Source organism: Myiozetetes cayanensis, unplaced genomic scaffold (assembly GCF_022539395.1).
Source record: "Myiozetetes cayanensis isolate MyiCay16 unplaced genomic scaffold, myiCay2020 scf6-25, whole genome shotgun sequence".
Classification (NCBI taxonomy): Eukaryota; Metazoa; Chordata; class Aves; order Passeriformes; family Tyrannidae; genus Myiozetetes; species Myiozetetes cayanensis.
The window spans coordinates 38,400,009-38,412,297 of NW_026087853.1; the positions used below are offsets into that span (position 1 = coordinate 38,400,009).

Genomic DNA, 12,289 nt, shown 5'->3' on the forward strand with positions numbered 1-12,289 from the left:
TTCTAATTGCATGGAGCAAATAGGTCCTCAGCTTTTATGCTTTGCTTTGAAAGATGCAGCACATTTCCTTTGAGTCAAGAACATGTGCTGAAATACATTACATTTAAGTGCTTCTTAAAGCTATGTTGCTGTATGATTTGCACCATCTGATTTTCAGACTTGCTCCATAAGTCTCAACATGGAATGGAAAAAGAAGGACAACTGTTGCAGCAAATAAAAGAAACATGTGTTTTCTAAGTCTTCAATGGCTAGGGATGCTTAAAGAGCAGCTTTCATCTTGACTCCTACTCTGAGGGTTTATCATACTTGCATTTCCATGATGGTTTTTTTGCTGAACAGTCAGGATATTGTTGCATAGGAGATGAAAAAATATAAGTGAAACCACAAAGAGTACAGTTGTAGCTGAGTCCCCAGCTGCTAGTAGAGATTAATACAGTGTTACTCACTGTGGATGGCCCATCTCACTGGTGTCATTAAATGGGTTAGTCAGCAGTAACTGTGTTTGGGGTTTTAGGACTCCTACCAGCTTCTGTTCCAAGTAAGGACAGTCCTACATTTTTTAGAGATTGCGTTTTGTTTCTTCTTTGTGCTGTCTTCTCAGTAGCCTGCATCACAGCAGCAATCCATCCAGGAGTTTCCACAGAATACTGATCGTGCTTCCTTTAGGAGAAATCACTTGCATGTCTTATCTGGTCAAAATAATTTTTTCACTATGCTAAGCTATTACCCCACAGCTAATCAGTTAAGTGATATCCCTTTTTATTGCTCCTACCATAAGGATCCTTACAAAGATCTTGAAGGGCCTGACCTCATTATGAGGCTGAAAAAGATTGCACAACTGAACTTTGTTTTCAGTTTCTACAAGCCAGGACTTCAGTATGGATTCATCTCTATATTCGTCTTCCAGTAGATGGCCTTTTACTCCCCTCTAGAAAGCACTGTGCAGCAACAAGAGTGTCCTTTTTTCTTTCCACAACAACTTGCTCTTTTGTCTAGTTTTTTACACTTCCCTGATTACCATAATATATGCATAGCATCAGTGTTAAGGCATAATGCTGGAATATTTAGGGAATTTGCCCGAACTTTCCTCCAGCAAAACATTCTTGTGGTTCATGGTACATGGTCCACGGAAGTTTATTTAGCTGTAAAATAGGTGGCATTTAAGTTAAACTTTGTCAAAGATGCATGATGTCCATGAAAAACTTTCAGGATTAATGGTAGAGTTTAGAACTTGCTTAAAGAAATGTTAAAAAAATAAAAAGGCTTTGTTTCATTTTCACATAAATTAATATCTGTGTTAAATTCTTATTAAATGTGTATTTCTCCATGTGAAATACAGAGAAAACTAGCTTATTTCCTTCTCAATCTTCAAAAAAATTATTACTATTTTTTAGGGTACACAGTTCACTAGAGTATTGTAAGAGTTAAAATCAAGAGATGTTACAGAACTTTAGCCAAAAGCATACCCCTTAAGAGGGGCAGTTGGATGCCTTGTTGTTTCAGGTTCTCTTAGTGCATTCATTCTGTTCTGCATTCAGACCAGTTCTGTAGTGGTGGTCATTTATAATCATTAATCTAGCTCATTGATATTGTAATGGGCTCCAAACATTCTCTGTGGAACTTACATGCTCCACTGCATTTCCTTCTAAATAACTAATGATGACTTCTTCAGTCTTGTCATTAACCAGATTACCTTTCTGCAGCCTCTTCTCTTATTGATTTGTTTGCTTGGAAGTTCATTTTGTTTTTTTTAACACTCGTAAAAGAAACTCAATATTGGTGTGTGTAAGAGCATTTTACATGACTGAACAGCACTGCCCAAGCAAAGGTCCAGATACCATACTTATTTTTATGAAAGAGGCTTCAACTGTTGACTCAGAGGCTCCTAAAAGCTATGCCCTTTCCTTTCAGACTGTTTTTCTAGGCATTATAATTTGTGGAAGAAAATTGGAGAAAACTAGCCAACAGTCTGGGTACTTGGGATTATACTTCATAGCCTATGTATAGACTTACATGTAAGTTTACTGTGCAGTAAAGTCAAGGATTGGCCAGGACTAAGAATGGCTTTCAGTTCTTGGAAGATTCACGTTGAAATCGAATTGTTCCAGGTGTCCACCAGCACACCTTCAGTGCTTTGTGCATCACTACCAACTTCTTGAGTTCAACCACAGTGAGTTGACTGCTTTGTGTAATTGTGCACTGGTGTCACTCTTGGGGGCATGTGGGATTCTCCATTCTTCACATGCCTGAACTTGTCTCTTTCATGGTTGGGCTCACGATGGACGTGTTTCAGAGAAGCAGTATCAGTGTGCCTGCTGTGATGACAGCTATTGGTGAAGGTGCAGTTAACTGTTCAAAACTTTGCAGTGGATTAGTTAAGGGTTGGTGTGGAGCAGGGACAGGGGGGAGACACACAAGGCTATCCCTGATCATGATATAAATTATGCTGAAATGTTTGTCTCTCTTCCACTGGGTGCTTGTAGCAGGTGTGCTCTTCCTTGTACGCTTCTTCCAAAGCAATCATTAAAAGAGAAAAGTCTTAAACCTTTCTGTTTTATTCATTGTTCTGAGAAAATTGTTGACTGTTGCACTCATGCTTTTACATGCCATGTGGTAGGATATGAACACATGGGAGATTCAAGGTATTGAAAATACCTGATTTTACTGGAATTGGTTCACTGGAACCCTTCACTGATGGTTCCTAGAAAAGTAAGCTAGAGAGAAACTGGAAGTCAAAGAGATCTTTGATCTGAGATTGCTGCAGCAATCTGCAGCATTTCCATTGTGTGTCCTCCTTATCCTCTACCTCCTTTTCTTCCTAGGTCATTGTCGTAGCTTTCTTCTGCTCCCTGACCCTGTGTGCGTGACACAGATGAGCTGTCTGCCAGCTAACTGTATTTCTAGGGGATCCAAAAGCAGAAAGGAAATACCAAACAGCAACTGAAGACTGGCCATAGTCCCATATTGTCACTAGTCCTAGTACATATCCGAGGGAGGAGGGGTTGTATGTAAGGTCCTGCACTGAATGAGATACAGCTGCATACCACCTGCCCATTTGCTCTGCCCATCTCGTGACGTGTAGCTATGAATTCTTCAGTTGTTTTGAAGATCTTAAGCTTAATGACAACTTGTTTTCTTGAACAGAGGCTGATCCACATCTTGTCTAAAGATTACTGCTGCTGTTTGAGAGCTTGGGGAAATGTTGATGGTCCCCTTCAGTGAAGTGTTGCTGGCATTCCTGTACTTCGCTATTAAGAGTGCTGTGGGTCCTGTTTCAAGTGGTTGAGCAGTCTGCCCCCCAGATGGCCAGAACTCCAAGGGGAATGTTTTCTCCTTATTGTTTACAAGACCAATTAGCTCTGGAATTGGATTGATTATTTTCTCAATGAGTGACTGAAAATTCCTCAAAGTGAGGAAAAGTCAACTGTTGAACAAGATAAAAGCAGTCTAAATCACCTATTGCTGGGGAGATCTACTAGTTCTGTCTTTAGTAACATTGCAGTGAAAGGAAAAATAATTAGTGGACGCATACATAGTGGACACATACAAAAATTATCAAATGTTACAACATTTCACTTATAAATTACTCTCACTCTGAGAGTACCTTATTTCTAGTTTTCTAGTTTATCTGTCTTAAAGGCCTGTCTTGTCTTGTTTTGGTTTGGGTTTGCTATGCCTCTGAAACATGATGGGTAGTCCTACATTCTCATACTGTAGTCCACAAAGCTAGTCTCTTCCTTCAGGCCTATGTCCTTCGGAGAAGGCTGAATGTCCATTTGGATCATACTTGATGAGCTGGGCATATCCTTAGGATTATATGTCCTTCGGAATATGCATGGAATTATCTTTGCAAATGTTAAAGAAAGCTGCAATGAGCAAATTGGGTATCCATTTAAACCACCATCTGGTTGCTGTAGTCAACAATGTACTGGAAAATTTAAACCAGGCTCTTTTGTTCGTCATCTTCTATCTTCTTTTTTCTACTTCTGGAAATCCTGACAGAAGTCATGGATGCTTCTCCTTTCTTATTGTTTGCTGTTCTTGCACTTCAGGAACTCTGAATTCTTTAAGCCCTGACTTCACTCAAAGTCCTAGAATTAAGACAAGAAATTAAAGAGTTAACATTGTCTTTAGTGTTGCATTAGGTATAGTATTAAGATTCCCAAAGTAACTGGAAGAATCAAACTTGAGTCGTGTTTCAGACTATGGATTCAGGAATATCACACTGCATCAGTTAAACTCTTCCACTATTGGAATGTTTTCTTTACAACCATGGGAGCTGAAAACTTCTTCTCTGTTTCTAATGAAAGCTTAAATTTTTCAGTTTGTGGATGTGCCATGTTAGCCACATAAGCACACCAAATGATAGCCTTGGATTGTACCTTTGGCACAGCTCATGGTGCCCTGAGTAACATTCACTCAAAGCTGAAGAAATGCTGCCACATGAAACACTTCATACTAAAGGATAATTATGGGGAATTTGAAAGGGACTAGAGGATGATTAACGTTTGTATAAACAGCAAGATTCTGGATTTTGGAGATAGAATTGGATCAGTGCTGTATAAATTCATTTTTTGTTTTTGTTTATCTGGCAAGTGGTTTGTTGATAAAAGGGCTCAAGATCAAAGTACAGAAAAACAATCACACCGTCTAGAAGATTCTACTCTTTCAAAATCCTTTAGCTCACTCAAAGTAGGGTGCTACAAACTTTACCCGTAATAGATCTACTTCTCAGTGAATTCACTGTTCATATGAACTGTCCAGGCTACCTCCAGAACAAATGAGCTCATTCATCAAATCAGCTGCGGATGAATCTTTTCCTTCTTACCTGAGTGCCTCAAAACCAGCTTTCTGCTCAACCACGGTGCTAATCCCCTCTCTCTGGTCTCTCTTGTAGCACTCCCCCAACAAATCTGTTCAGGTCAGTCTGCTTAGCTCTCCACTATATTCGTCCTGAGTCTGACACAGGTTGTTCCAGGCAAATCTCACTAAATCTCTTCCACTCTTTGTTTTTTCACATCGTAAGCTGTGCCTTTCTACCTATTGTCAACAGGAATCACCTATATAAGTCTGCTGTTTGCAGCCATGCTCCTTTTGTAGTGTGAAAAACATCTTGTTTGTGAAGACTACTTGCCTGCAACAGCAGCACCCTTACATCTGGCAGGATTTTGCTAGTCTTCTTACAGGTCAGGAGAGGCAATCCAGGGTGCAGCCAGTGCTGTGGGTACCCCTATGGAAGACACCCCCACCCTGCACCCCAGACAAGAATCCCCCCCTCCTCCTCTCCCCTCCTCTCTCTCCTGAGCCAAACTGTGTAACTGTGCATTCTTCAGTTGTTACCCTGTCTGCTTTTGCTATCATGTCACATCATGTCATGTCAGACACAGAGGCTTCTGGGGTCCTTTCCTGAGGATGTCCTGGGATCCCTTCTGGGAGGACCTAAATGGTATAGATGGAAAGAGTAGGTTTGTGAATAACCTGAACTCATCCGCCTGATTGGATAGTAAGGATGCCAAAAGTTCTATCTTAACTGTGTCTGATATCAGAGTGTTCACAAACCATCACAGTAGGTATGGTGCAAGTACAGCCAATAAAGCTGAACCTGCTTTTAATTAGGAGGATCATTAATCCTATGACATTGCCTTGCATAAATCCTGGACTTTAAGGATTAAAACATCTTAAGCAGGGAACTACTTAAGCCTATCTAACAGTTTTTATCTGCTGAGGAGGTGAGATTGTGCTGACCTTATGCACATCCTTCCCTGTTTGCTGCACCTGGCTGTGCTCTTCCACAGCTTGCTTTGCATGAGCTTTCTCATCAGATATTTCTGAAAGCCCAGGGAAGAGGCTGAATCTTCTCAGCAAGAGGCCTGCTGAGTATCAGAGCTGGTATTAGGAGAGAACCACGTGGCCAGCAGCAAGTGAGGGGAAAGAAAAGAGAGAGGAGTGAGACCTGCCCCTTTCAGCAGGAGTAAAGTTTTAGTTTGGCTTAACTACATGTTGAACTTCACCATCAGGAAGACAGAGTTAATGCATCCAGTTATTAAAATTAAGAAAATAATGTATGCTGGTATATTAGATTGAGCCAGACGTTTGTACAAAGCCACAGTACTTAAAGTTACTTATGTCCAAGACTCCATGTTAAGAACTGATTCTTAAGCTGATTCGTGAAACTGATTTTATACTATTATGCTCTGTAAATTATTCACTAGAAAACCTTCCTTTAAAAAATTAAGTTGTTTTTTGTCTAACCTGGTAGCAATCTCTGGCTTCTAGAGCATTTTCCTATAGCTTAAAAGTAGCAAGTGAGTCTCAGTTTTCTTCTGATTTTCCAATGCTCTTAGGACTAGGATTTAAGGACTGAAGAAACTGTCTGTACACATAAAGAGTAGAATGAATCCTGTGGTACACATCTTAAATGAATATGCTTATACAACTTAAGAGGAAAGTATGTGACTGCTTATTCTTTATTGTGTAGTTTAGCTTTATTTGAGCTTTCATCTCAAGCTATGGGCATAATTATGTGACCTGCTCCTTTGCTTTTTGTTTTTTAAAAAATAAGGAAAATAAATTTTTTAAATTAGACATATGCACATTCTGGGTCTGGTTTCTAGTTTATATCTCTTCTTGTCAGTTCAAAAGAGTAAGAGAAAAAGTTGAAATCGGTAAGAGAAACAGTCCTTGAATGTTTTTATTTTGTTTAAAATTCTTATTTAAACAGCCATTCTCTCAGGAATAGATCTTTTTCATGATACATCATAAAATCTCCCAGTGCAAAATTTTATGAATGATTAATTGGAAAGGAATGATTTTTATTTTTAGAGTAGAAAGTGTTATGAGGAAGAAATGGGGGCTGTACACAGCTGTATATTGCTGTTTAGGTCCTACTTATGGATTAATTTTCTTAGAGTTCTTGGCTTTCTGTTTGCTATAAGCATTAGATGTATGGAGGAAATTAGGCTTAAGGTATCTTGTGAACAAGGCACGTGCAGAGCTTAGCCTACTAGCCAGATGCTCATTGGGAAGTTGCAGTATTATCAATACTCATGTTTATGTCCTTTTTTTGTAAACTTGTAGCTTCTGTAGACACCATAAGAACATGCACACTTCTATGTTTAGGGGCTTTTGTTTGGTTTTGTTCTTTTCTACCAGGTTATAATCTTGCAGAGATATAGAAAGAATCCTAAGGATGTGATACATACTTATACCAGAAACACTAAAAAAACTAAAGGCCAGGAAAGACTCTTCCAACACTTAAAGAAAAATAAATTAGTCTGTTCTCTGTTATATTTCCAGGAGACTGATTTACAACTCTATGACTTTATGACTCTTGAATGACTTCATGCCTGTGGAAAAGCAACCTGTGGAAATTGTGTGTCCTACCATAATTCAAAGGGGACAGCTATGCTGCCCAGGGCTCCAGTCTTCTTGGATAGTGGTTGTACATGAAAAATGATGGGAATAGGGAGCTTTAATGCATATTCATCAAGGCAATCCTTGTGTTTCTGGGAATTTACCAATGTGACTTTTTGCGGCAGATTTCATACACCAGCTGCAGTAAATATTCTCCTACTGCTCTGGGCATTTTTAAAGTTGTCACAGTGTTGTGACAACATTGGAGATAGCTATTTCTTGTGCTGAAAGCAGCCTAGATGCAGCAGCAACGACTGCAATTCAGGCTAAGTCCTAAATATTTATTGGCTTCCTGGGTAGATTTTGCAGCCTTCACTGAGCTCCAGGCTTCTGTGGCTAGGCTGCTGTCACTGTTAAAGATAACTAATTTTAAGATATCTCAGGTCTGTCTACACTTCATACACACACTGACAGCGGCATAAACACATCATTTAGCATTGCTGGAGTTTGCATCACTTCGGGTCAGGTGCCATCTGTCAGCCACATACAAACCAGAAACAAAATTTAACAGCTTAATATGTGCCTTAAAAGCCAGGGCAATCCAAAGCACCTGCCCTCATGTTTCTCAAACGTAGGCCATTTTTATGCAGAAAGTGGGACTTTCTAAGACTGTACCACATGGACAAACTTCTTTTTCTTCATGGACAAACTATACCTCTGAAACATGAGAAAAAGTCTGCCTCAGGCACTAAAAGACAGTAAACTACTCACAGGACAATTAGATCTGTAGGGAAGAGTTAGGATTTTGCTAGTGGCACGGCGGCAGCAGCAGCAGTACAGGCTGGGCAAGTGTTTGAAGACCAGTAGAGCAAAAATTATGCTGAACAGTGAAAAGTACTTCCTGTTAAGCCTCCCAGCTCCTTAGTGAGTTGTTGTTTTGAAATTATTTTGGAATTTGTTATTAGCTGCTTTGCAGTAGAAGAGCAAAGTGTAAGTTTAGCTGTAAATAAACATGATTAACATGAAGACTCCATCCTTAAGCACACAATATGACTGAGTTTGCTCCACTGCAAGGGCATGGTAGAGTGTGTATAGCTCATTGCCCTGTGCTATGGGGTCAGACTTAAACACTCTGTGATTTGCTTCATTTGTTACTGGAACTTGAGATGCAGTAATTTGTGGTAGCAACCAAAGTAGCAGTTGTGGATTCCAGTTTTCACTCATTCTGACTGGTACCTTCCTTCTTTTCTTTCTTTCTTTCTTCATCATGCAACATTGAACACTATTTACTCAGCTGTGGCCTGGAGACAGGAAGGAGCAACGTGGTCGTGCACCAAAACTGCCCTTGTTTATTCCAAGCAGCTCTTGGCAGACAGTGTGGTGTATGGGCAAATGTAATTTTCAGCATGGTCTTCACTGACCTTGCTGTAGGAATAGGAAAACAGTCATCACAGCAAACTGTAGACACCTCCTAAGGTCTGTGGTGATCCCACTTCCTGGGTAATAGGTACCCAACTATAGTCTGAGAAATTGATATGATCTGTTGGTCGGGCGCCTGGGTCGTCTACAGGCTGAGTTGTGTTACAGCCTAAAAGAGTCTGCCTGTGTGCTTCAGTGAGCAACTTGGTGCCATTTCCCCAAGAGTAAGAAGCAAAGGGCTTCTTTGTTTAGAGAAGGAACTTCTCTGCACTACATCAGCTTTGTGTGCAGTTCCCATCTAAACAGACCATTTGCTCAAAGACTGAAGCCATAATTAATTCCGCTTTAATTGACAACAAACTTCATCTTCTAGTGTGCTGGTTGTAGATGATCTTTGCCACCCTTTCCAAAGTCTTTTGGAGCAGATTTCTGCTTTTGTTCTATGTTGTTTAGTGGTAGAGGACTAAGTATGATGCAGTGACTTGCTATGAAGAGAGAGAAGAAAAAGCATAACTAACTATAAGTTCTAAAAGTATGTTATTTTTAGCAAGTGAGAGATCTCTATTTATGCTTCAAAATTAAAGCTTGCTTAGGGCCACATTACCTTCTCAAGCTGCTTTTGTCCCCACATAGGGACTGAAAACAAAGTGTAACTTTCTCTGTAAACCTCACCTTCAAAAAAAAACCCCCTCAAATTCCTTCACCTTCAGGGGGAGAAAAGAGGAGGCTGAAAATCAAAATCAATGAAAAGGGTCTTTGCTGATTAAAAAAAGGGCGGATTATCCTCCTAGAGCCTCTCTGTTCTGAATGCATGAAGGATGCTTTGTACACTGCTGGACACCACAGTGTGAAAATCCAAAGGGGATCAAAGAAGAGCAACAGATATGACTGGGCTAGGTAGGGAGAGATGTAGAGGGTAAGGTAAACAGATTTAACTTTACATAAATCTAGTTGCCCATAAATAGATTGAATAAGATACAGTATGAAGAAAAGGTTATTATAATGATGTTGACAAATGAAATTAAAAATAATGAAGAGCAAAAGGTATAAGGATGCGTAGATAGGAAATTGAACTTAAGCAAAAATGGAAATTGAGTATTGCACAAAGCTCCTAAATGATGTAACTCCTTCAGACCAACATGTAGACTTTTTAGCAAAGTTTAGAAGTTTAATAATACCCAGCATTATTCAAAGCCTTGAAGAGTAAAAGGTCCATATTGTCCATACTGTCAATTATGAGAAAGTGTCTGCTTCAAAAAGATCTTTTTTTCTGTCCAAGTTCTCTGTTTTCCTGTAAGCTGATTCCTATGCTTGGCCTGTGGCAGATCACAGAATCATAGAATGGACCAGATTGGAAGGGGCCACAGTGGATCATCTGGTCCAACGTCCCTGCTCAAGCAGGGTCATCTCAGAGCCCATTGCACAGGATTGCATCCAGATGGCTCTTGAATATCTCCAGTGAGGGAGACTCCACAACCTCTCTGGGCAATCTGTCCCTGTTCCTCATGTTCAGATGGAACTTCCCGTGTTTCAGTCTCTGCCTGTTGCTTCTTGTCCTGTTGCTCGGCACCACTGAGAAGAGGCTGGATCCTTCCTCTTGACACCCTGCCTTCAGACACTTGTAGATATTGATGGGGTGCCCTGTCCATTGTCTCTTCTCAGGGCTGAACAGGCCAAGAAGGCCAACGGCATCCTGGCTTGTATCAGAAATTATGTGGCCAGCAGGGCCAGGGCAGTGATTGTCCCCCTGCACTTCAGCGCTGGTGAGGCTGCACCTCAAATCCTGTGTCCAGTTCTGGCCCCTCACTACAAGGAGGGCACTGAGGTGCTGGAGCGTGTCCAGAGAAGGGCAATGAAGCTGGTGAAGGGTCTGGAGCACAATACTTAGGAGAAGTGGCTGAGGGAGCTGGGGTTGTTTAGCCTGGAGAAGAGAAGGCTCGGGGCAGACCTTATTGCTCTCTGCAACTAACTGAAAGGAGGTTGCAGGAAGGTGGGTGTCAGTCTCTTTTCCCAAGTAACAAGTGACAGGATGAGAGGAAATGGCCTCAAGTTGCATCAGGGAAGGTTTAGATAGGATATTAGGAAAAATTTAGTAACTGAAAGGGTTGTCAAGCATTGGAATGGGCTGCCTAGGGAAGTAGTGGAATCACCGTTCCTGGCAGTGTTCAAAAGATATGTAGATGTGGTGCTTAGGGACATGGTTTAATGGTGGACTTGGCAGTGTTGGGTTAATTGTTGGACCTGATACTCTTAAGGGTCTTTTCCAACCTTCATGATTCTGTTATTCGAAGTTGTGGCTGTCATCTGGAACAAGGTTGACTATTTGGATGAGAGCCTAATGAAAACTGAGATGTGTTTGTGACAAAAGAACTCAGGCTTTGTGCCCTCAGTCCTAATGCTTGTGCCCTTGTGATCCCCTCCCTGACTGCTGCTTGGCTCTATTTCCATCCCTGGCTCTTTCTTCCATACTTTGCATTCTTCTGTATATAGAAGTACTGCAAAATTGCTGCTGTTCAGCTAATCTTCTCCTTAACTCCAGTCCACAGCCTTTTGGACTATGAACATACAATCATGTAGGGCTGTTTGACATCAGTATGTTTCAATTCCCTTGGGATCCTATAAGCTTCCCTAAGAGTCACCTCTTTTAGACTCCTTCTGCTGAACCACAGAGGCCCTTCTTGACCAGTTTTTCACAAAGCTGCTCTATAACACAGGAATAATTTGATTGGTTTTGTTGTGTTTTTTGGATCTTTGTTCTGTGCTTCCTATAATACAGTGACCAGATTTGTACACATTATTCCAAAAGAGACCATCCAGCTGCCTTACCGAATGCCAAAGTAATAATGTCTGTGGTTTATACTCTGTAGCCTTCCATACACAACCCAAAAACCTTGTTTGCCTTTGTTACTGCTGCCAGATGTTCTGTGGATGATTTTCAAGCATATTGTGGGGAATGTCACCATGCCAGTGAATTTCAGCAAATTTAAGCAACTTTGAAATTATTTCTTTTTCTACATGGTTATATTCAAGTCAAACCAAACTGTGTTCTCACTTGAAATGGCCCTGTTTCGGTTACCCCTTTTTCACACTGAATCACTACCTGTTACCAGTTTCTCTGCAGGAGCCTCTTCAGTAGAATTTCCTCTTCATCAGGCCTCTTTTGGATTGTCTTTGCTGGAAACTCCATCTGAAGAGCCCAGCTCTTAGAGTCTCGGGAGCAGTTACATTGTCATTAGTACCCAGACTACTTGAATTGAGAATAAAGGCGATGTGAGGTTTTTTTCCTAGAGAGAAAGCAAGGGGAGGGAACAACTTTTAAAATAATTACAATGTTCTCACCTCTCTTTTCCTGCAGATTTGCTGACGGCACAGGAATACCACTGCCTGCTGCAGCTGCTTTGCCCTGACTTCCCAATGGAACTCACACAGAAAGCAGCAAGGTGGGTCCTCATCCTCTTCTTAAAGGCAAGATTAGTCCTACATGCATGGACTAAGGAACTAGATCTGTGGGTAAAGG

The 12,289-nt window shown here is 40.8% G+C and overlaps 1 protein-coding gene across 1 annotated transcript in view; it reads left to right on the forward strand.

The window, feature by feature from the left end:
* Nucleotides 1–12,289, forward strand: part of CSTPP1 (centriolar satellite-associated tubulin polyglutamylase complex regulator 1) — an 81,039-nt gene that overhangs the window by 53,591 nt on the left and 15,159 nt on the right. Inside the window, exon 4 of the mRNA XM_050335940.1 lies at nucleotides 12,128–12,212. Within this exon, the coding sequence (XP_050191897.1) occupies nucleotides 12,128–12,212 (85 nt within the window). The remainder of the gene's footprint in view (nucleotides 1–12,127; nucleotides 12,213–12,289) is intronic.